This window comes from Phasianus colchicus, chromosome Z (genome assembly GCF_987193195.1).
Source record: "Phasianus colchicus chromosome Z, bPhaCol1.hap1.1, whole genome shotgun sequence".
Classification (NCBI taxonomy): domain Eukaryota; kingdom Metazoa; phylum Chordata; class Aves; order Galliformes; family Phasianidae; genus Phasianus; species Phasianus colchicus.
Window position 1 is genome coordinate 16304948 of NC_143476.1, and position 25972 is coordinate 16330919.

Here is a 25972-nt window from a genome sequence, read left to right on the forward strand (position 1 = left end):
TTCAGTTCTCAGTGTGAATGTCTGCCCATTCTGCATTTCCTTCATATAATATTTCAAATTCTTCCTAGTCTTTACACTCAAAACCAAAAACAAACAAACAAACAAAAGAAACCCTCAAAAAATGTCTAGGAGAAGCAAATGATGTATGAGACCCAGGCTGCTCCCTTTCCCTGCCAGGTGTTACTCCGAAAAGCTAAGTAGAGAAATAAGTAAACTAAATCATAACAAGCAGTAAGGTCAGACAGGAAGAAGCTTAACTACATTGCTTAAGCAAAGATGACTAATGTTGCTTGAGGTCCTCTGCAGCATACAAGACATCTGCAGAAGGCTAACAGATCTGACACACAGGAGACCCACACACCTGGTGAGGCACCTGACAAGATACTTCAGAGTCCTGGATTCAGCTGGGACAGAGTTGATTTTCTTCATATTGTCTAGTATTATGCTGTCTTTTGTTTTTAGGAGAAAAACAATGTCGGTAACACACCAGTGGTTTAGTTGTTGCTGCTGTGCTATGCTGCAGAGCCAAGGATGTTTCAGCTTCTTGTACTGCCCTCCCAGTACTGGAGGGCACAGAGAGCTGGGAGGGAGCAGAACCAGGACAGCTGACCTAAACAGGCCAAGGGGATGTCCTGTACTGTATGATGTGGCATGCAGAAAAGCCATAAAACTATCTGGGAAGGCAGCTGCTGGGCATTGGTCAGCAGGTCATGAGCAATTGCATTGTGCATAACTTGTTTTGTAAATGCACATATGCAGATATATATATTAAAGAAATAATAGTAATGATTATATATTATATATCATATATTATTATGATAATATATAATCATTATATACATATATAAATATATAAATATATATATAGTAAATACATGTTACATATTATATATAATAATAACGATTATAAATATAATAGTAAAGATTTTATATATATATATAATGATTACTATTATTTCTCCCTTTTTTTTTTTTTTTTTTTTTTAGTAATAGTTTTTATCTCAACCCATGAGTTCTACTTTGTTTTCCCATTTTCTTCCCCATCCCAATGGGAGAAGAACAGTGAGCATATGGCTGTGTGGTACTGAGCTGCTGCTGGTTATACTGCAGGATATACTTAAAATCTCCGTGCTGAAGTAGAGGGGAGTGCAGAGACTTTCTGTGTTAAAAGGGGTGGCATGTGAAATTGGGATGTACTGTGGAAAAGTGAGTAATGCAAAAGGGAGCCACTACTTAATTTGTGACAGGTTTTAGTTTTAGCCAAATGAAAAAGCTCGAATTTGCAATGCTGTATTGACAGCAGTACTGATGCTGTTGCATGTGCAGGACAGATGCAGTGCTTCCTTGTTAGCTGTTACAGGCCTGAGTCAGTCTGTTTCTGTGTCTCCAATGAACACCCCTATTGTCCTGTCCAGAGCTGATGTATGTCATTAATGATGTTGCTTTGCTGTTTCTCTTAACATCTGCTTCAGTTTTGAGAGAAATGACTGAAATTATCAGTCAGCATGGAAACTGAAATTTTAGTGCTAACAGAAACAAACTTTTATTGGTGGTTAGTACATTTTTTGTTTGTTATTTCTCTAGCAGAGTTGTGTGATGTACCTGTGCTACATATCAAGCAAAACAGAACAGTTCTGAAGTGTATGCATCTGTACAGCACTATATGATGTCACTTTGGCTTTAACAGAGACAGTGTATAATATTCAGATTCCCTTGGCTCTCAGTGCTTCTGAATTACGAATGCACCAGTCTGTTTCTTTAAAGCCTGTTATGTAGATGCTCAGAAACTAGGGAAAGTGTACCTTCATACCACTTCTTTAGAGCTCTGGTGGCTTCTCTCATGCCAACAGTGTGGAAAAAGTGGGATCATGATGTGAGTCTTTGGTTCTGTATTGTGTTTTGGGTACAAAACTAGAAACTAGACAGGTTACCTTCAGTTATTGGCCAATTATTTCTTACTCATTCAAAGTGAGACTTAGCTGTCACTATTACTGCATTACATATATAATAAATCAGTTGTATAACATCATATATAGTTAATTTATATTTAGTATAATTATATTATTACTACATAAGAATAAATTATTTTTCATTCTCTTTTGTATTTACATTATTAGTTTTCAGAACTATTTGTTTGCAGTTTTTATGTTTGCACTTGTGACTTAGGATATATCACTGTTGTGCACAGTCTGCTATGTCAGTTTGAAAGGGTTCCATGGAATGAACATATTCATGTTGCTTTACTATCTAATCTAATGATTGTTTTAGAGTCCACAGTAGCTACACAGGAGATTGCCAAGCTCATAGTGCAAACCATACAGAGTTATATTCACACCTCTCTTCTCACTGGCGACTGGAGCAGGAAATTCTCTCCTGGTTGCAATGGCATAGTGCCCCTGCGGGAACAACAGCTGCTAATTCCTCTGCCTCACATGGAAGAGTAATGACTGTTCACTATGTTGAACTGCTATATTGATGTGCTATAATTAGAAATGAGAATAAGACACAAAAGTGTGATTCTTATACCTCCTTACAAGTATGACGTTTGCCAGATGTTTTGTGTATTATTTTATCTCACATACTCTGCTGGGGTTTAATAGGCAGTTAGATTCAACAGATATGAACAGATCTGCTGAGGAGGTGTCCTGTGTTTTTATTTTCTTTTTCAGAATCTAGTGGCATAAACCAGATTACAACAAATGGGGATAATGAAGGAACTACGAAAATTATTGCACCTTCCCCAGTGAAAAGGTGAGTAGACCAGCAGTTCCCTCCCAGCTTTGTGTATTGCAGTGGATAAAGCAACACATTCAGTAATCATCAGTCATAGCTTTTCCTGCCCTGAAATTTAGGACTCTCTGATATTTGCTGACTCAGGTAACAGAGTGCTGCCCATTTACTTCAGCAAGCCCTGATCTTCTCCTGATCCAGAGCAGAAGCTTGCTCTGGTGATGCATAGTTTGGAAACCCACAAGTCAGGGCATATTAATGGGTAGATAGTCTCTGTTTAAAACCTAATAAACCAAATTGTGACACCAGGGGCACTGATCAGGACAGGTGTGAAGACCTGCCTGTCTCTCTCCTGTTCCCTCCTTCCACAGACAGAACAAGCTCTGCTTGGGGTTCATGGACAGGGAATTGCTGGGTACGGCCTTTCTTCCATCAGTGCTATTAATGCTGCCCTCCATCACCCATTACACTGGTAAATCCAAGAGCACAAATCTCATGTTTGTTTGCAGTAGTGAACTGCCAGGGCTCCTCTGGACTTGGATGGTCTGCTGTGTCAGTGCTGAAGAGCGCAGCTGTTCATAGACAAGACATATTTGAGAGAAAGATGTGAGGTTCAGATTCAGAAGGGGATTTATATCCTCACCCTTAATTTTAGGTGAAATTTAGAATTTAGAATCAAAACCAGATGATCTGGGAAAACAATAAGTCAAACACTCAGCGCCTGGCTGTTCTTGCTTAGTTACCTAAGACAAGACACCTACCAGATGTCTGTCTCTGCATTCCCAGTAACCCCAACAGCTTTTTTTTGAGCTGAGGAACTCTGATCTTACCCTCTCTATTGAGTCTGGGGCCTTCACATGCTGGGTATCTACACTGACCTCTGAAGGAATGAACAAAAGATCTACTGTAAATACTTGATAGATAGGGTTTCCTGTTGCCTGATATTTTAAATCGTTCTTCCAACAGAGAAGAGATGAATTTAATTGCCTCCTTGGTATAAGGGAATTGGAATCTAATATTATTGCCCTTAGAAAATAATACTGATCACAGGTTAATACCTGTGATATTTCCTCTCCATCCAGCTGAAACTAAGGCCATTGAGCAGAAAACAGTACAGGATTTGGTAGGAGAGAGAGTGGTCCAAATGAGGACATAGTTTTGCAGAGATGAAAGTATAGGGTAGGAGGGGCCCTTAACTACTGCTTATGTTCCCAGTGCTGTATATACATTTTTTAAAAATAGAACAGGTTGTAGAATGGAAATTTTCAGTGTGGAGGCTTCAGAAGTTCTTCTGGGTTTAGTTTCTTAACTTGGCATTTCGAAAACAGTTCTCAGGCAGAGTCTGCCTGACTCATGATTTTAAGTAGTATTAGTCACTTCTAAACATCAAAACAAAAAGTTGAAAGTGGCTTTTCTTGCATGCTTTCCATTTAGAAAGAGGTCTGTTTTTTTGTGTGTCTGTGCCTGCATGAGTATGAACCTTTCATGTCTATAGAGCTCAGTGTACCTGGCAGGCAGCACGCATCCTCTGTGAAACATTCACAGTTTGGTAGTTTACTCCATCCTCTGTAATTCTTGCATTACTTCTCAGTCATGCTTACACAGCATCTTTCAACAGCTTTTATGAGCTGAGTTCTCATAGTTCAACGTTTTATTTACTGCTGAGTTAGTCATCCCTTCAGTATAAATGATGTAAATTCAAGGTTAGTCATAAAAATAAATAAAAAAACCCAACGATAATCTCCCATGAAAATCAGATCCTGGTCTTTTCTAAAACTTAGAGTGAACTCAATCCCTTTTGTAGCTGATTTCCTGGACATAACACCAGTATCTGCGGAGATGCTGTGCTTTAGCTCTAGCTGTGAAGTGTCTGCATCTGCTCTGAATGTGTAATGAGTTAGCAATCTAATGCAGTGAGCTCACCTCTCAGCATTATTTCTATTTCTCTCTCCTTTTAAGATTTGAAAATACAACTCAGATGTCTTTAAAACCAACTTCAGTCTGAGAATTGTTTGGCAACTTATGCTGTGCTAAAAAAAATTGCTCTCTGTAATACACTACAGAAACTTGTTTACCCAAATTACTAGCTTACTCTGTTGCAAGCACTTGTTTTTCAGCTTGTGCAAATAAGAATCAATGATTAATGAGTGCATTACTAAGAAAATGATTTACCTGATGAAGTGTAATTCAGTTTCTTTCCTGCTGATTTACTGTAGCTTTGCATTTTGTTCGCTATGTGAGAATTAAATGATTAACTCAGTGACCTGTAGTAACCAAAGGCTGAGGTTAAGAGTGGATTACTGAATTAAGTAGCCACAATTCTTTCATACAGTGGTGTCTGTCACCACCTGCTCTGTGCAGAGAGCTCTGGCTTATGTCCCCCTATGTAAGCACCTGTAAAGCCTTTTTTGCTGATCAGGTTGCACTTCGGAAAGATCTGTGGTCTTAATGCTTGTAGTAGGTTGCTGTCAGTAATACTTCTTGAAAAGCTTAGTGGAAACTAATGTGGGTTAGTTTTGTATCAAGTGACCTGCTTGTTCAGGCTGAAATTGAACTTAGGGGTAATAATGCAGGGAAGCATGGGAGAGAAGATACTCGTAAGAGCATGCTCCCCTTGGAAGCCACCTTACAACACTTGGAGTGGCAGTGACCAGGCTATCCATAGTCAGTGAGGAGTGGGATTTGTAGAACCTGATGGTGTGAAAAAGAAAGGAAGAAACAAAGAGCCAGAGCATGTTGCTACTTCTCTCCTTAACACTCGAAGGTACTGGTTGCAGATACTGAAGCCTGTGTTACACGCTGAGTCAGTGCCTTGATTGTGTTGGTGCTTCACGTAGTAGCTGTCTGTGAAAACAGCATTTCATTTTGTCAGTTCTCTCATTAGTGTCTAGCAAAAAGGCAGCATAAGCAGTTGCTGAGGGAAAAGTATGTTCCTCCCTAAACCTATAGTCAGTCATGTTTTGAATAGTTACCGACCCAGCCTTTGTTGCTCTGATCTTAAAGTGCTGTAGACCTACAAAAATGACCTACAGAAGCATGATAAGGACAATCTGAAGTCTGTGGTGATGTCTCTACTGGGAGAGATTAAGTAGACTATGATTCTTTCACTTGGAAATATGATGAGCCAGGTGTTGGATGTATGAAAAAATAATGACGTGGAGTTTGTAATTAAGGAATGATTATTCACAGGGCTTTTCCTTCCCTTCCTCTGCCCCCCTTTCTTTTTTTCCCTCCGTAAACACAAGAACTGTGAAGAACACAGAGTAGTTTTGAAATGGGTGGAAGATGTGAAAAGAAGTCAATTTTTTTTTTTTGTGCAATTTTTTTGTGCACTGCTGTCAGGAACAATTTGAGCCCTAAAGACAAAAACGGCCAAGAGGTGTTTAAGTAAATTCATGGGAGAAACTTCCATCAAGAATTATATGAAAAAAGAGCAAATAAAAATTGTGATTCAATAATCTGCTAACTGCAGATTGTGGAAGACTGATGCATACTGTATCTCTGCCCTACTGCTAGACTTCTTGCCTGAGCGTCTGTTCTCATTTGTTTTGAGACAAGATTGACCTTTTTTCTGACTCTGTGCAACCATAATTATGTGATTGTGGAGCTGTCTTTCAGGTCTTCCCTTTTTTTCTTTCAATTTATCTTTCTAAGAGGGATTCTCTAATGTATCAGCTGTTGGCCTTCTTTTACATGGCAGGCAAATAGCCAGGGTGGGTCTCTGAGTGGCTATATTCCTCAAAGATTAATTTTTAAGAGATTAAAAAAATGTGAGCTATGCTCTGTGGATTTAAAAGATGTATCTTTACTTTTATTTAGCTTTAAAAATATGAAAAATGAGAACAGTCCAGAAACCCAAAGAAGTAAAACAAGTGCACCATGGGAGGAAAATGGCCAGCAGAGGTAAGGCAGGACATGATATCTTAAGTATTATGCTATGCTAAATATTGTGCCGTGGCAATAGAGTGAGGGGTTTTGATATAATATGTTAATGTACGAGCATAGTCACTGTAATTCTGTATTGCAAATAAAAAGATTGATCCTGGCATAGGTAAGTAATCAGTTAGAACTCTGACAGTGTAAGTGTATGAATAGGAGGTAGTAGTCAGGTGTCCCCAGCATTTTTTCACTGAGTTCTGCTCATGGACCTCATTGCTTGAGCATGTTTGTTGAAGACCTGGAAGGAGAAACCTTGGTAATAGCACAGAATTGTTCAATGAGACTGAATGTTGTATGTGAAGAATGGAAGGAAGATCTTAAGGATCTGAGATGCAATCCATTAAACAGTGAATGACACTGAGTCAAAAATTAAACTACCTGGGAGTTAAAAATAATTCCAGTTTTCCAACTAAAATGAGGTTCTGTGGATTTTTGGTAGATGATGAAAACATCATCTTAGTAGCAGTTGAAAAGATAATTAGCAATTATTAGGAAGGGGATAGTGGAAAATGCAGGAGAACAGCATTCTGAGATTGGAGAAATTTGTGGATCATGTGTTTCTTGCATGAACTGTGAGTGAAGTTCTGAAGAGAAGTCTTGAAGGGGACAATGAGGATAATCAAAGGTATGTTGGCTATCCAGGAAACCTGTAGTAGGAGCAAGTACATACACCTTCAGTCAGGTGGTGTACTACAGAATAATGAGTAGTGTAGAGGAAAGGGATAGAGACCAGGATTATATTTCTCCAGTGTAGTATCTTGGGATCTTCAAATGAAGCTGGTTGGAGACTTCTTAAAAGTACTGAGTAAGGAAGAAAGGAGTGAACCTCTGTGAGGAGGAGACTGTGGTGATCCTTTCCAAGGGTTGCTGAGAGTTAATGGATTCTGGGGAAACTGGGCTAGTGCATGGGAGTGAAACCAGCTCAGGGCTTCTGAAGACAGAGATGTAACACGTGGCTCACTCAGTTTCCTTGAGCAGGGAGTAGTGAGCACTAGGGAACTGTCATGTATTAAACCTATTACTTCTTTTTTTTCAAGTGGTTGTTTATGGCCACTTTTGTAAAAAGGCCAGTGAATTAGATGGCATCTTAGTGTAATACAGCAAAGTCCTATTATTACGTGATGATTCATATTTATACATGGTGGTATTTGAGGCGTGTTTACTGTGTGATTCTGTGTAAACATAGAGTTTTCAGTGTAAGGACAAGGCAGTGTGCAAATGTTCAATTGCTAGGGTCAGCTAGTCACAGTTAGCTTTAGGGTTAAAGCTGTTCTCAGTATGGAAGGAACTTTGACTCTTAGGAGCCAAAGAGTAGTGGGATTGAGTTTTTGAAAGGATGTCTATTCTAAAGAACTATGGAGTGTTAGGCAACAGACCATATGTTGCAAAAAACTTTTCACAATTTCTAGTAAAAATTTTCCACTTTGAAATCAATTCTTACTCAGAAGAACAGTGGCAGATTTTTAGCTGTGCAGAGCATCACTGTAATCAGCAGTCTGGAGAAGGAGGATTTTAGGAAAGCAGGAAGCACATGTTGAGGCATTTAGCAGATAGCTGTTGTGAAAAGGGCTGAGTATCATCAGACAGAAATATGATCTTATGTTTAACCTACTTGGTTCAGGGAAGTGTGGACCTGTTACAACATCAGTAGACCATCTTAAGAGTAGTGTGTATTCCATTGCAGGCTCTATTATGCTATTGGAAGAGTTACATTTCTGTAGGAAGGCACAACAGTACCATCCTACAGGCATTTGGGAACAGACAATGCAGTCTACTTTTAACACTGTAACAGCCTTTAGTCCTACCCTAGCTTAAGTATATGAAGCTTGTGATACCTCCATGCCATTTTCAGAGGATTGTGTAGATTAACAGCAGAAATCTAGAGTTAAAATTATTTAATGATCCAGAATTTTAGGTGTGCTGAAGATTATGTTGGGGTATGGACACTGTTTTTGTACTGAAATCCACGGAAAACCTGAAAAATACAAACGCATGTCAATACCTCATTCTGAATTGTGTAAATTTTCCCAAAGCGCAGAAATTCTATAGCAGTATGTATATATTTGGTTCTATGTTTTGTAAGCTTAGAACTGTCATCTTACCAGTGCTAGATTTGCTCTTGGAAAGCAATACTGTATTTACATAGCATGTGTGAATGCTCATGCTTGCACACTGTTGCATGTGTATATAACGGAACATGTGAATGTTTGAATGTGTGAACCTTCTCACTGTTTTTGTAGATTTAATCTAGGTTATCCGACTTAACTATGTGAAAGTTGAGAAGTCACTTGTTTGCTTTTCCTTTTTAACCCTAGTGGGCTATATAATTCCCCCAGTGATCGCAATAAATCACCAAAGTTTCCTTATTCTCGGCGACGGAACCCATCAGGTGGCAGTGAGAATGAGTGTGGGCAGCCAGTCCGGAGGAGGTAAGAGCCATGAGGCCTATCACAGTTAGCTTCTTACAATGGGAAGCGTATGATCCTGGATGTTCAGTAAAGTCTCTTGAAGACAGTGCTGAGTCCTGGAAGTGTCAGTTGCTAGTGCAAAATGAAAGTAAACTTGGAACATGGAATTCGATTTTGCAAAGTAAGTCTTGATCAGGGTTTTTGCTTGCTTGTTTGTCCTGTGTATGAGGAAAATAATTTTGAAAATACAAAAAATTATATTATTTGCACTTGGAAGATCTTTTCATATGAATCAGCAGTTATTTTGCCTTTCTCCTTGTAAAGAAAAGGATTGATAGCTCTTGCTTGGTTGACAATGAACTTCCATTACAAAACAGTAACTTAGTTTGAATTAAGTAACTTAGAAATCTGAAATTAAATGGATGGAGATACTTTGCTTTGTGTCCTAGAGTAAGTCTGATATGTGAATCAGTGACAACTCACTTTATGAGCTCTTACAGTCTGCATGTTACCTGGGGTGATTTGTCCTGCTGAGAGGCTGTTTTCATCACCTAAGCTGGCTTAGATACACTGGTGCTATGGTCTGCTGTGAAATATAGATGCATATAGCTACTGTGCTGTATTCACAGTCTTCCAGGACTACTTTATGAGCCCACACCCTGAAGCTTCTGACATCTCTGATTGCAATTCTCTGTTGGGCTTTCAAAACCAAAGTTTACAAAGAGATCTTTGAAGACACGGTCTTATCTATGAGGAAATCTCAATGCATCAGGAGGTTTTATATTTGTCAGGTTCCTGAGCTTCTCCAACCTTCTTACCTGCCCATTGCTGTCTAGAAAAGCAGTGAAGAAACTCAACCATTGTGTATGTTTAAGGAGCTCATGCAGAAGTTAAATAAAGTAAATCAGTGTTGTTCATCTGAAGTTGATAGAATTATGTTGATTTTCTGTTGAATATATGGCCCTTGTAAGTATAGATAGCAGTGTGTTTGTTGATGTGGATTTTCTTATTCATTAATAATTTTATTGTCAGAAGACACTGGGCTCTGTTAAAACAAAGGAGTGCAAAAGCAGTGCAAAAGCATCTTACAGCAAGAAAAGAATAATGTTAATGCACTATGCAGTAGGAGATTGTTTTGAGATGCAAAGAGTTTGTCATCTGGGGTTTACATTTGACTCATCTGCTAGCTAGACAGGTGGTCATGCCAATAACAAGTTTTGTCTTGGGCTGCAGCACCACCAGAATGTTTTTAAAAAGTCTTATCTTGAATGTAAGACTGTAAAGGCTGACAATAGAAAGTAGATTCTAACCTAATTAAGTCTTCCTGAGTCTTAGTTGAGTTCACGCGCTTTCCTTTTTCAACTGTTTAACAACAATAGCTACATTGTGTATACAGACTTAACTGGAATTGAGAGGAAAACATCAGGATTTGCTATTCTGAAAACAGGAGGAAGCTCTAATGGCCAGCTTAGTGTGCTCAGCCTTGCAAGCCCAGGTTTTGCAGTGAGAACTTGAATGTGATCATGCCTTCCTAACTTACTGGAGTTGCCCTGAAAAGTTTAAAACAAGCACATGCCTTTTTTTCTCTATCTTAAATAGTAAAGATGGGATCTTTTGTGAATTTATGTTACGTGCTCAATTACATTTTATTAACACTTCCTTAAATCACAGGAAAACCCAAAACAGTGGTGAAGATTCAGATTTAAAGCACAGGAGAAGGTAAATATATACACCATAGCAGTCATGAAGTGATAGTGAATGTACTGACAATATTTTAGTTCCCTGTATCTCCTCCCTTCCTTCATCTCCCCCATTCTCATGAATGTTTAAAAGGTTTAGTGTGTTTCATCCATTTAAGTTTCACTTTCCAATGCTCTCTGATATAACCTTACCACGTCAGCGATTCCTACAACCTGCCCTGCATGTTATTTCCTTTATTTCCTTTAACCATATTATAAACAGTTTGTGGAAGTTTACTAAAGGCTTGTCTGCAGCTTGAAAGTCAATTCCAGAAGTCTGAGTTATTGAATTTTACATCTACGTATTGTGTTTTGACCTGTCTAGCCTCCTGATCTGCTTTCCTCTGTTTAGATATCAAGTGTATTGTCACTTATCTCCAAAATGGAGATGCAGAAGCATATCTGTTCTGCTTAAACTTCTTAATTTTAAGCAGACACTTCTTCTCAGAGTGTCTTAAACATTTTTATTTCTTGTTAAGCTTCGCTTCTTTTTGTTGTGCAATCTTATCTGGATGTCACCCTTTCAAATAAAATGCTGGTGTAAATTCAGATGTGTGCTTCCATGACTTCAACATTTTTTTAACATATTTTTGCATATAGAGTTCTTTGCTATGACTCTGTGCTGTGCTTCTCTTTGTTCTTCTGCTGGCTGTTGGTAAAAGGGCCTAGTGGAGTATATTTTGTTGTCTGACTCTCTTGAAGCTAGTGAAGGAGTGAAGGCACTCCCAGGATCTGATTCAGTGCACCAACATGGGAAAGGAGCTCTGGCAGAGATACAGACATTTCAAGAACAATCACAGGAAGTCAGAGAAAGAGCTCATGTACTTTGCACCTAAGATAACATTAATTTTTTTTAAAGATGTAACCATTTCAGTCTGCCAGTGATACACCCATGGTGAATGTCAAGAACAGAAGACAGATGATGTAGCTAGGTATTTCAGGTAGGAAATGCAAGTGCTTAGATGAGATTTCTGCCTGAAGGCTCTACGTTGCCAATGTACAGATTTATTACTGTATGTAGCAGTAGACTTTCTCCACTTCTTCAGTTTGATGACCCTACTTAAATTTTAATCAAAAAAGGACTGTATCAGTATGTACTGTATGAACCTCCTCTGTCAGATGTTTCTCTGAAATACCAAATCCTATCCCAGAGTCCCTGCAGGGGACTCGTTCTGCCTCTTCTGCCTATCAGACTGTTTCTTGCTCCATGTGTCAGACCATATTGGACATGATTCTTGCTTGAGCAAGAAAACATGAGGTAAATGATGAAAGCTGCTTTGTAATTGCTAGAGGTTGGGGTTAGCTTTTGTGTTCCTGGATTAGGAAACAACCTTTATTTTTCTAATTTGCTTTTGATACCTTATTCAGTTCAGTAAAAACTGACGTTTAATATGCGGTAAAAGATAACATTCTGACAGCTAGCATGAGTAAGCTGCCACTCATCTAGCAGCTCAGCAGCCCTGCTGTCTCTCTGCAAGTGCTCTTCTGACAGTGAAAACAAGGTAATTTGATGTGCATTGCTCAAAAGGTAGATCAGATTTTCATTCCTGAAAATCTAGAAAAAAGCTTATCTTGAATTTGAGCAAATAGGCTTATCTTGAATTGGAGCAAATAGCATGTTTTATCTTGCAGTTTTGCTGCCTTGGTAGTTTATAGGATAAAATGTTTAAATCAGAGCAAGGAAATACTTGAACTGTGAAAGAACAGTGTTGCTGTAATGACCAGGAAATTAAAAAAAAAAAGTTGCTCTGGTGACCTAGTAATGTTAAGAGTGTCAGTGGTTATGAGGTATAGGAAAGGGGGAAGAGAGAGGTGTACTTTAGGGAGGGTAAGATTGCTGCAGTCATAGGGCATGTTTTGCTCTTTGAACTCTCTGAGCTTGCTTGAGCCAGTACCTTTTGGATGCTGTCTTTTAATCTTTTCTTCCTTTAGAGCATCACCAGTCTTAAATCCTGATGTCCAGAGTTGTTCTGGACCATCCCATGTTAATTTTGGTAAAATTTCTCTGATCATCTGTGGCATTTCTTTAGGGCTGAGGCCATGATTTCACCGAACAGTTGTCCAAACCAGATTTTAATGCTGTGTGTTAGAACTTATTCCAGCAGTACGGTAAAAGAGCCTTTATTTCTATGACAAGAAGGCTCTGACAGTTGGTCTGTCTGCTCCAAAATGATGATTTGTGGCAATCGGGGATTTAAAAGTTTTTGATGGTAGAGGCCATGTACTTCTCTATACTGAGAAGAGCTTGCCTGTTGATAGTCAGATCCTCATTTTCTTCTTGAAGTTCAACACTCAGTGTTACCTGTCTACTTTGTATCAGCCTGGTCCACTAGTCTTTTTCAGTACTAAATAACCAGAGCCATAAATGTCACCTTACCGCTTGAAGTTCTGCAGTTGGAGGTGGTAAAAAAGGTGCTGCTTCCTTTCTTTTTCCTCACATGGTACACCATCTTTGTAGCTATGCCTGGGGTTATCTCAAAGCTGTGCTGATAAGCACACCTGCCACTCTGTGTCTATAAAGATCAGCAGAAGCACAGTGCTAGTGATGTTTCATCTATACAGCCCAACACGCAAAAAATGATTTGAGCTTATTAGTAGCTCAACTTAAAAGTTACAGGTGAACAGAAGAAGACAGATCTAGTGAGCATTCTGATTTGCCAGCAAAATCAGAATAACTGTGTAAAGTTTCTGTTGGGAGTCCCACAGTAAGGGGTAATAAAGGAGCTAGAATGCATGTAGTTTAAAGGCAGAACTTTTCACACCTCAAAGAAGTACTTCATTATGACATACCCACAAAGAATGCTGAGAGCTAAAATAATTAAGCACAATAATGCAGTGCAATGATTCAAAAGGAAAATAGCAGGCACTTGACACTGCATTCTGGGTGCTTCCTTTGAGGCAGAAACTTCCAGTCATATAATAAGCAAAAGATAGTATGACTCTCAGGTGTCGACAAGCCTTTTAGACTCTTATAACTCTAATTTTCCTAATACTGTCTTTTCAGCATTGTTTATTCCTTGATGAGAACATCAGCATTTCTTACAAGATGTTAGTGGTTAAAGTAATCCTGAGAGGCTGTTTTTCTCTTTTCCAGATCACGTTCTCGTTGTAACACCAGCAGTGGCAGTGAATCCGAAAATTCCAACAGAGAGCATCGAAAGAAGAGAAACAGGTGACCTTTTTATTGCTTAAACCTTTTTATTTATATGAAACACAGACAACTAGAGAATGGATTTTCTTGAGACAGCCCTAATAAGAACTAATGTTTTATATGTATGCAGCCCTCCTGACGCAGCATCAAGTTCTTGCTTGAATAAAATGAGAGAGAATTGCTGCATTGCATGTGTGTGAATGCAACAAATATGTACTCTCACCTAATGCTTGGAAAAATCTCACTAATGAATGGCAAAATCAAATATTGGATGTGTTTATAAAAGACTTCCAGTATTGATACAATTTAGGTGGATAATGGTGGATATGATATTCACAGCATATACTTTAACACTTCAAAATTTTCAAACATCTATTTTTAGCAAAAAATATGCCGTTGTGGCAAGTAGAAGAAATAGTTTTGAATGGATCTGAAACTTGATGTTGTTTTCAAATCTTGCATTTAGTTATGTTAGTATTTTTATTTTCCAAAATGTGAACTGTAGGCCTAAACCCAGAATATGCACAATGATAGCTTTTAATAGAAAAACAGCAATTAACATCAAGTGATGCTAGTAAGTTTTGAATCTTATGTTCTGTTTTTCTTGATGATAAGAAGTTGGCATGACAACTAACATTGTACCATTTTTATATTGCACTTGTGGTAGCAGCATGAGAGCTTACTTATAAAATGTATTTTAGCAAAGCACATAGAACTTCATATTGCATAAATAGAGCCTAAGAGAACAGTCACTGAACAAAAGAGGGATTGATTAAAATACGTTTTTTAAAGCAGTCTTCACAACCTGTCACGTTCCTTGTTCTTTCAGCTACAGAATTATTAGTGATAAATTATTTTCAGATATTTTGAAGCTCTTAAGGATAGGGATTTGTTTGATATGTTAAAACAGTGATGAGAAATGCGTATTTTAAGCATAACTTTCAAGAGTTGAATAGATTCTATAAAATCCTTAACACTAAAATGGTCTTGTATAAAGCTTAGCTGAACCATGAGATTTGTTTGGCAATTGTTTAAATTAGAGCAGTCTTCTGAGATACTCAGCTAACAATGAAGTACTGTGCATGGAGGTTTTGTTTTCTGAGTGAGCTCTGAAGTTTGAGTGAAGTACTGGTATGTTTTCAATGATAAGTGGGTGCATTCTGTATTTCATTCTCTTAGTACAATCTTGCTTGCCTTTTTCTCCTGTGAAACTTCTTGTTCTGGGAGTTTCACAGGCAAGTCAGGGAAATTAGAGACTGGACACAAGAATGTTTTTAAAAGATTCCTGCAATATAAAGATTGAATTGTAAAAAGTCTTAAGTAGTGCTTATCCTTTTCTGAAGAAGTGAATGGGCCTTTACCAACCTTAGTTACAGGAAAAGTGCTTGCAATTAAAAAGAGCATAATCAATTTGTATGAAAGGACAAGAATTTTAATGTTCTTTTGACATTCTCAGAAATGTAAGATACGCTAAAAATGTTGAAGCTGCAGCATCTTTTGCTCCTAGGTGGTCACTTGAAATCAGACAAGATCAAAAGTAATTTTCAGTGCTGAAGTAAACAAGCATTATTTATGGAAGGTCAGATACTTGTTCCTTGTCAACAAAAGCCAGTCATAATGAATGTTTGCATTTTGTTAGCAGACACAGCAAGAATCTGATAAGCTAAAAGGACACAGGTAGTAATTAATTTTCCCCTTAGCAGAGGTGATCCAGTTCCAACAGGGTTAGTTGTGACAATACAGTGAGGCTTCCAAGTGCTTTCACTCAATTGTATCTGTTGCATGGATGAATATTAATTTATTTCACAGTATAATAATTGAGTTCCTGAGACAAGCACACTAAGTTTTTCTGTGTATTGAAACTAAAGTCAACTTTTTATCAGATGAAAATAAAATATCACAGAAAAACAGAGTTGCAGGTGAGAGCTACTAAAGGTAGAAAGGTAGAAGAAGATTGGTAAGAAAATCTTTTACTTTATCTCAGTAGGTCTTTGAGGTTTTACCTCATTATCTGAACGTTTTCTCCTAAGCAAATATTCATAGTAAGTGGAAGAACCCATGATGAATATTGGTCACTCTGAAAGTAATACCTCCTATTTCCATGGAAACTGTAAAAAGAGCACAACAACACTATCTGATAGAGAAAATTCTTAGCTACAAAACACTCTTTTTTAATGTAGTCACCACCATTAGCTATGTGTTTTTGCCAGTGATAATTAGATCCTGCATACTGTGCTCATGAAAATATGTACCAGTGGAGGTAAGCTGCAGTTGCCACTGCTGAAACACACCACCCACCCCTCACTGTACTCACATAGAATTATGGAATCACAGAATGGCTTGGATTAGAAGGGACCCCAGTGATCATCAAGTTCCAACCCCTTTGCCGCAGGCAGAACCACTGGCCTTCAGATCTGGTACTAGACCAGGTTGCCCAGGGCGCCATCAAACATGGCCTTGAACACTTCCAAGGACAAAGGATCCACAACCTCTTGGGGCAGTCTGTTCCACCACCTCAGCACTCTCCCTATAAGGACCTTCCCATCCACTGTTTGGTCTCCAGAAATATTCAGCAGACATCGGTGAATGTAAATGAGTGCAGCTTTTTTTGCATTCCAGTTCCACACCTTTGCTTCAAATGCACTTCCATGCAGATGCCATTCTATCAGACTGCCCCTCTGCTGCCATCTTTTGCACAGCAATCACATGTAACAGTGGGAAGGTTCTATCTACTGCCGTACCACCATAATCCAGCTCTGATGTCGTGGGCTGACGTAATGAAGTAGGAGGCATTACTGTCAGAGCAGTGCTCATACCTCTGTTACTGAAAAAATGTCTGCTTTTTTTTCTAATGCTATAGTAAACCTTTATAGTGTGGATAAAAATGTATTGAGCTTTCTTCAGGCTTCTCCAGGCTGAGCAATTCCAGCTCTTCTCCCAGCCAGTCTCTTCATCATCTTCATGGCTGTTTGTTGGACACTCTCTGCAGTATCCATGACTTTCTTGTTCCGAGGATGCCAGAACTTATCTGGTCTTCCAGGTGTGGCCTCAACAGGGCTGAGCAGAAGGGAAGGATCATCTCTCTTCACCTGCTGGTGATAGTCATTCCACTAATTCTGTGCCCTAGACAACATAGGCCTTATTTGTGGCAAGGGCACACTGCTAATGCATGTTCAGTTTTGTATGTATTTGGCTCCTCTGGGCCTTTATTACAGAGCTGCTTTCCAGCTGGAAAGGCCTCCAGCATGTCCTGATGTCTGGGATTGTTCCTTCCCAGCTATGAAGTTCTCTTTGCTGAACTTCATGTGATTTCTGTGCTCATTTCACCAGTCTGTCAAGGTTGGTCTGGATGGCAGCATGACACTACGTAATAGCCAATTCACTGAATTTTATATTGTCTGCAAACTTGCTGAGGGCACATCATCCATCTCAACAATGAAGATATCAAACAGGATACCAGCATTAACAGTGTGAGATACTAGTCTCCAACTAGACTTCATTCCACTAACCAAAAATGTAAGCTGATCACGTTCCAAGGTTCCAGTCAATGGCTTGATGTCCAGGTAGAGACCAGTGACAAGGGGGGATTAGTATTGGGACCGGCACTATAATCTAAGTGGCATGGACAATGAGATTGAGTGCAATCTTATCAACTTTGCCAACAACACCAAGCTGTGTGGTGTGGTTGACACACTGGAGGGAAGAGATGCCATCCTGAGGAGCAAGCTCGAGAAGTGGGTCTGTGCAGACCTCACTAAGATCAACAGAGCCAAGATCAAGGTGCTGCACGTGGATTGGGGTAATCCCAAGTACAAACACATGGTCGGTGGAGAATGGATTGAAAGCAGGAAAAGGACCTGGGTGCTGGCTTATGAGAAAGCCAGCAGTGCATGCTTGCAGCCCAGAAATCCAACCAGGAAAATCTGGGCTGCATTAAAAAAAAAAAAAAAAAAAAAAAGAATAGCCAGCTTAGGGAGTTAGCACAGCGTGGTGATTGTCCCCCTCTGTTCTGCTCTCGTGAAGTCCTGCCTGGAGTACTGCATCCAAGACTGGGACTCTCTAGCTAAGAAAGACAAGGAGATTTGGAGCATATCCAGAGGAGGACCACAAAGATGATCAGAGTGCTGGAGCACCTCACCTATGAAGAAAGGATGAGAGAGCTGTGCTTGTTTAGCTTGGAGAAGGCTCTGGAGGCACGTGGTTGTGGCCTTACAATACTTAAGAGGGACCTACAGGAAAGATGGAGAGAAACTCTTTTTCAGGGCATATGTAGATAAGACGAGGGAATGGTTTAAAATTAAAAGAGGGTAGATTTAGAGTAGATGGCAAGCAGGCAGATCCAGCACCCAGTGCAGCAGCACTGATGTGACAGTCACGTCTTCTTTTTGTTCAGGGTTAAGTGATGGCCATATGTGTGAGGTAGTTCATACTGTTTATGCCATGTGGGATTATTGCTGTCTCCACAAACTGGATTATTCAGGATGAAAATCACAATTCATTACTTGTTACTGTGTGAGTTCTTCTACAGAAGCCTTAGATAGATGCTTATGTTAATCCCTACCACCAGATTACAGGTTTAAAAAAACCTGCTTAGAAATCAATACCTGATATTGTGGTCTGTTCCAGATGCTTAGTGCCATTTGGTAGAGTTATGATTGTTTACAGTACTTAGGGATCTAGCTCAAAACTCATTATGCATGTGAGTGAAGATTTTATTGAAGCAAAAGCAGCAACCTGCTTTGTCAGTTCAGCCCAATACAATTAAAAATCTAGAATCACAGAATGGCTTAGGTTGGAAGGGACCTTAAACATGAATAAATTTAACTAGAAAGGTACATATTTACTGAAGAGCAACAACAACAGCATGCTGTACATTTTTCAGGTAGTCATGTCTCCACCAAGTAAAACACTTAACTCTGATGGTTTCTTTCCTTGTTGCCAGTCTTCCCATTTTTTTTTTTTCTGTTAAACTTCCCTAGTTTCTTCAGTGTGCTGGTCATACTTTCATTCTCTTGGAGTGATATTTTCCAGGGTGATTTATATATACATCACTGTTGAATTTTAAGTTTACAGCTGTAACTAAACACATCCACTTGTCCCAGCTTAGCATTTTATCACAACAGCAGTATCTGCAACCCTAAAACCCTGAAGCTTCTGCAGAGCTTTTATTGGCCAGCCATTGTTGCGCCAATTGTCCTGACTAGCTTTTCCATGATAGAATTATGTCAGCCTGCTGTCAAACATGTTCATCCTACAGGATATTGACATTTGTTTTAATCTTTAATACATTGCAGTAATGGGATGCATGACTTTGGAAGAATCACATGTGAAAATCAATTCATACTATAATATCTTAGATCCAGAGAATTTGGATACTTTAATGTATGAAATAATTCACAGAATTTAGGATTTCATATTCCTTCCTACCTTGTTAGTTCCACCACTGTTTGAGTATTGAGTTTATCTGCACCTCTGAGCAGGACTCATCTCATGCTTCACACCCATCCACGCTGAGCAGAGCTGGAGTTTAAAGCTTTCCTCTTCCCCCAGATTTTTGCCTTCCTCTGTCAGATAAATAAAATCAGGAGATTATCTTTGTCTCCTTTGTGATGGGATTTTCCCTTTCCGTCTGGGCTTTGTGCTTGTTCCAGGGAACAGAGGTGCTCACTGGGAAGGGTTGCTAAGGCCTTGGGTGACAGAGGAGATGAATAAATTGTAGTGATACTGAAGTCTTGTGTCACAATATCAGCCTTATGCTTGCTGTAGATGAGGAGGCCTTCAGCACCTAAGTGGGAAAGCAAAAACATTCCAGATGTTTGGCTTGGGCTGGGAGGACAGGTTGAATTTGAGTTGTATGTCTGTTTTTAATGTCTTGGACTAATTCATTTCAGCTTGATCTATTTCTAGATAACAAATCAATGAGTCTATTTTTTATATAGGCTCTTGCATTTTATGTATTCTTGGAACACGAATCAAAATTTGGCAAGATAAAATGTAAAAATACTGCATTGCAGGAGATGAATTTTTATGGAGATAAATCCCCTCTTGCTGCCTTTGAGCATTCTGTGTTGGAAACCTCAGACTAAGTTCCGGTACTTTTTCTGCAGATTACGGCAAGAAAATGACATGGTTGACTCAGCTCCTCAGTGGGAAGCTGTGCTACGGCGACAAAAAGAAAAAAGCCAGGCAGATCCAAACTACCGGCGATCCAGGCACAGATCTCGATCGTAAGTACTCCTTGACTGCTCTGGCATGAAAATTAAGGCTGCTGTGGTATGTGAAAACACAGGAGGAATATCTCCAGTGTGGTTTTTGCTCTCAACTGCTGAGGAAAACCAATAGTCGTGTCGCATGTCCTTACTGAAGCAGATTTCTTCTTCTGGTCTAAATCACTCTAGTAATTTGTATTTCAGACCGTGAGTAACTTTACAAAAAGAGCTTTGTAACACACCTGGACTCTCTGCGTCGCCTTCAATGAGGTTTATAATTCTATAATGAGGACAGTGGTTCCCACTTCTGGACAGCATGTCTGTGAAAATATTCAGATTTTGTGTGGTAGATAGAGGAATTTGTGAAATCTGTGTATATGTCTTTCATCAATACAGCACCTGCAGATGAGACTAGCTGCTGATGTCTCCATATCCAGTTATCACTGGTACATGGGAGAGCAGCTATGTAGAACTGGGAGAAAAGCAATAAAGAGCAATCTTTATAACTCTGTCCCCATCCTCACTGCCTCATTAAATCAGGTGAACTGTTCAGTTCTAACAATGATGCACAACATGTGATCTCTGTGACACAATTATGCAGAAAATTCCCTTTCATATCTTTTCTTAAATTTACCTTTCATGTTAAGAATGGGCCAGCAGAGCCTGTGTAATGCCTAAATAAATTATTTCACTTACCTGTTTAAATTTAATCTGCACTTATGTTTCTTAAGTCCCTTAAGTTCTGTTTGCAGTTACACTTGGTGCTGAAACTAATTTATCTTCATTGACATAGCTTAAAGTTTGTTTGGTTTTTTTATAGTTTTTTATAGAAATAGTATTTAGTGTTACATTTTCAAATGCTGGAATTTCTACTTGAACTGGATTTGTGCAGTTTTGTTCACTTTCAGCTGCACAAAAGTCAAACTTTATTAGGTGTAATGACACAAGGATAAATTACTAAAAATAAGAGATATTAATGCTCACTTGTAAGGATGCCACAAAATGCAGTTGATCAGTTTTGACTGACTTTTTTTTTTTAAACATTAAACAAAAAGTAGTGTAAACTGGGTTAGATTAAATTCATAGCAAACTCAATTTTTTTCCATATGCCAAGTGGATTTCATTGCAAGGACATTACGGGCTCCCTCTCGTGGCCAACTGAGAGTAAGATACAGGTTTTATTTTCAGTGCAGTGACATTCTGCTGTGTATGTCCCTAAATTACTACTAGCAAAGAGCAATATTATACAAAAGAAGGAAAGATTGCAGATGATGCAAAGAAGGGAGGAATCCTAAAGGTTCTGGGTGACTCCTCATTTCTTCTCCTTATTGTGTTTGTGATGATCATATTCCTCCCTTTGTCTCATTCTTCAGTTAAAACAGAAAAAAAAAAAAAAAAGAAAGAAAACCAGCTCAAACTACGATGTATGGTGTAGATATGTAATGTATGAAAGCATGAATGGAAAAAGTAAATTGTGAAATCCTTTAAAAGTACTTTTCAAAAAGTTTAGTAAAAGGCCTTTATTTGAATGGTTAGCACAACTACATTAGCGTATAAGAATGTTAATTTGATTTAGTTTGGCTCAGCTGTTTGCTTACAGGACTGAATACAGGTCAGAAGCAAGGGAAATGATTCCCTAGAGTGTAAGGTATGGTTATTTTTATTTTTAGATCTGGCCATATGGTCATCTCAATCTGCACATTTAACATCTGACAGAAAACCATCATTTTAATGATACAGCTGAGCCTTTCACATTAAGTTCGTTATTACAGTCGGCTTAAGTAAAGGTTAATTCTGAAAGTGCAAAGTAATGACTGAAACATTTTTATTGTGTCTGGCACGCTGTATTTCATTTGCTTGATAATGAGTGGTATTAATCATTGTTGGTGGCAGGGTTTGGTGTCTCCTCAGTCTCAGGAATAAAAATATTTAACAAGAATTTGACCTTCTTTCTTTTAAAGGAATCAAAGATATAGAGAGCTCCCAATTCTAGTTTTACAGGGTTTATTTTCAAGAGTTTGCGTGAAACATCTGTGTAGCCAAAGGGCTTTTTTAATTAAGAAGAATGGCCATTAAAATTCCATGGCTATTTAAATTTACTATTTGTGAATCACATTGCAGTATTAATAAGCGTGCAGATGCAGACACAAATTGTAGGCTGTATTAAAATGTAGGGCTGTTTGAGCTAGTAAAAACCAAATAGAAACAAAGAACTCTGGAGACTCACCACTTAGAGAATTCCCATTGGACTTCTTGCACATTAGTGAATCTGATTAGTGAACAAATTGTTTGTAAACTGCTGTCCATTCAAAACTCGATTCAGATATTGCAGTAAAACAATCTGAGCGTACATTATGTGTCCAAACAATGATTTGTATAACAATTCACAATAAAAAGTTGTAAACAAAGTGAAAGAGGTGTTGTGTGATCTGGCTTTGAAGATACAGTGTCACAGGCTGTTCAGAGCTGTACAAACACAACTTTTTAATGCAGGATTTACAATACCTGCATTATACTCTAACAAGACATTTCCTTCTACAGACTTTTCTTCATTTAAGAGTGATAGTGTTCCTACTGCCTTACAAGGAGACAGGAACAGAGCTTTCATAGAAAAATGCTTTTATTCAGATACTCCACGTGTATCATATTTCTGAATATTCTTTTGTTGGGAGCTAAGCTGAACAGATGCTGCAAGGTAATCCCAGTAATGTAACACTTCTTAAGCAGGTGGAAAATAAATAATGTTAAGATGAGAATTCCTAAAAATATTTCCTTGAGGAATTATTGTTTTCAGCCCCTTTCCTTTGTGATTTTTTTTCCCTCGTGGCATGCCATGTTTGACTGTACAGGAATTTTGCAACAGTGACTTCCTTATTAGTGGAGGTATGGGATGGAAGGAGGAGGAGGAGTGAGAGATGGGGGAGATCACAGAGTTAAATACCCAGAGCTAGCAGGGAGGCAGAAGACACAATTCCTAAAAGATGGGGAAGTGAAGATGACTTCTTATTTAACTATTCTCTTCCCACATTGCCTCAGAATTTAGCCTTTCTTACCGCAGCTGAGGCTTCTTGGTGATTGGTGGGACTGTGAGACTTACAGCCACATCTTGAACAACTGTATTTACATGAATGCCTAAGAGCAATGAGCTGATCAGATGGGTCAGTGGTATGCACAGTACACTGCTTTGTGGGAGTCTGGACTGTGGGGGTGACCCTGAGGCTGTGCTTCCTGAGGCAAACTAGGGCTTGTAAGCATGACAAAGCCTCCCTGGAGAAGCTGGCATTTTTTGAGGAGCCTTTGCATTCCCCACTGCCAGATTATTCAGTATGAGGAGGATGCCTGTCTTCCTAGCCCCTGGGTGAATACAGCAGCTGCTGCTCTGTGAGCAAGGGATTGCAGAGAAGGAGGAACCAGTTCAAAATTGAGGGGTGGAAAAGGCTGTTAAAAGCCACTGAATAACAAGCTTCTACATCAGGGAGTTAAAAAACCATGAGCTGGTGTAAAGAGAAAAGGCAAAGTAAATGCAAGAAGTGAAGTGAGATGGGAGAAATGAAAACATAAGAAAATGAAATACATTACAATAAACACAAGTACACAGAGAAACAAAAACCTCTGAACACTAATAAAAATCATACTGCAAGCCACTTGTAGTGGCTTTGGCTGTGGCTGTTACCATCAGGAGGAGCTGGGAAGTAAGTGGAGATAGGGAGGCTGCCTGGGAACAGCTGTCCCTTGTAGTGCAAGAACATAATGGATCAGTTCATGTTAGTCCTGGGAGGCACTAACAGGGTTCTCTTCTATGTGTCTCTGGTTTTGCAAAGCATTAAACTTTCTTCTAGTACTTCTATACCTGTAAAATCTAAGAAGTAAAATTAACATCCCTACATAATCTGCTTTCATACCACTGTATAACATGAACTGAAATACAGATGTTTCTGAAATCAGCTTATTCCCATACTGAAATCTGGGATTGATCTGAGCACATCAACGGAAGAAGTAGTGGAACAGTGACAGAAAACGGTTTTGGAATTGATGCCAACATAGCTCTGTCGTGGGACAGTGGGGAGCCAATTTAGCAGATGCTAAAAGGCTCATGTCCTCCTCTCAGATATCTTCATTAATATCTGGATTATTTCACTCCAAAAGCATCTTTGACTATGACAGCCTCTTTTGTTTGAAGAAAAAAAAAAAGCTTTATCATGAGATGATGTAAGAATCAGTGAGAAACTGTGGGAGCATTTATGTATACAGAATCCCCCTGGAAGTGGCATCTCACATAAGTTGATGTAGAACAATCTAGCAGACTACACAGAGTTAGTATAGTCCCAATGAAAGGGTTATCTGATTGCTCCATGCAAATGCCATCCCTGCCAATGTGTAGAGTGTTTATTTAATCTATTATGCAATTTGAGATTCAGCAACAGTGAGGATTTCACGCTTCCCCTGCAATGATGTAAAATAAGCAAAAGAAAAGAAAGGGAACCCAGTTTGGATACAGTATTTTTTGTATAAGGCTTGCTACTCAGTCTTGCCTTACTATATTTCTGTATGTGTGTTGCAGAAATTATGATTTTAGCTTTCTGTGAATTAAATACATGCTAACATATGGAGCTGGTGTGGGATGTGTGGTTGTGTGAGGGAGAGTTACTGGCTTTTGAGTGGCGGTGGTGGGTTTTTTTTGGTTTGTCCCAGACACGACAGTGCTAAATAAACTGAGAGTAACCTTAATTGGAAATGACCAGAAAGCAAAGGCTGTGCTATGATACCTCAGCAGAGCAGTGGGTCCTTTACCAGTGAGCACTGGCATGACTGCTGTGTCAGACTGGTATAGTCTGTCTCTCTCCCTCACAGATAGCTCCTTGGGCTACAAGGTTTCTCCTTTATAAAGGTTATTCCAAAACAGGCTGTCTTCAGCTGGGTTCCTGGGGAGCAGTGGCTAGATAATGCTTTGGCTTGCAAAGAGGAGCCTTTCCGTCATTGATATTTTAAGCATATTTTTCACTAGTGGAACACGACATGTAGTTTAGAGGAAATAACTTTTCAGTTAGATTAAAGCTATGATTTAATGTATTTTCTGAATTAACAAATGTTATATGTAGAAGTCACAGGTGGGCTACGCTTGCAATGATTTCTGTGCAGGCTGTGCTCTTAACATTGATTATTGAACAGTAGTGTGTCAGATGATGGTTTTCACAGTTTACTGTCTTTGTTGGTGTTTGTAGGAGAAGCCCAGATGTACAAGCTAAAGAAGAACTCTGGAAACATATTCAGTAAGTATTGCATCTGAACGACTGCTGTACTGTTCCTCAAATGGTTAATCACATCCCTTTCTCTGTGACTGTGGGTCACCACTTTTGAATTTGGTTAAGTGCCATGATTAATTATGCAGGTGTAAATGACTTGTAAAAGATTCTGTAGAGCACTGAATGCACTAAATACTATTGTATGTAGGTGAATTATAAAGAAAAATACAGATTTTAGAGCTGGGGCTTGCAAAATGTCCTCGTCTGTAATAGTGATACTTTTGGGATGAGGCCCCCTATTATACTATGCCTAAAACTACCACTTGGAACGATTAACCATTCCAAAGCATATCTGATGTTCAGTATACACTGCATTTGATACTGTGAAACTGAAAGATCAAAATGTGTGAAGTTGAGAGTGAAACAGGATGTGACATGTAGATGGAGCAATAGAGGTGATATCAGACACATTTCTTAATAGGTTTCTATTTGTTGTCAAGGTAGTCTCAGAGCTGACAACAGCTTGTTTCAATAAATCTTTCCAGTCTAATAT

The 25972-nt window shown here is 38.9% G+C and overlaps 1 protein-coding gene across 1 annotated transcript in view; it reads left to right on the forward strand.

Moving 5' to 3' along the window:
* The window catches only part of EPB41L4A (erythrocyte membrane protein band 4.1 like 4A), a 131740-nt gene that overhangs the window by 97394 nt on the left and 8374 nt on the right, over positions 1-25972 (forward strand). Inside the window, exons 13-19 of the mRNA XM_031609903.2 lie at positions 2670-2751; positions 6550-6633; positions 8985-9098; positions 10749-10796; positions 13911-13988; positions 20075-20194; positions 25399-25446. Coding sequence (XP_031465763.2) covers positions 2670-2751; positions 6550-6633; positions 8985-9098; positions 10749-10796; positions 13911-13988; positions 20075-20194; positions 25399-25446 — 574 coding nt within the window. The remainder of the gene's footprint in view (positions 1-2669; positions 2752-6549; positions 6634-8984; positions 9099-10748; positions 10797-13910; positions 13989-20074; positions 20195-25398; positions 25447-25972) is intronic.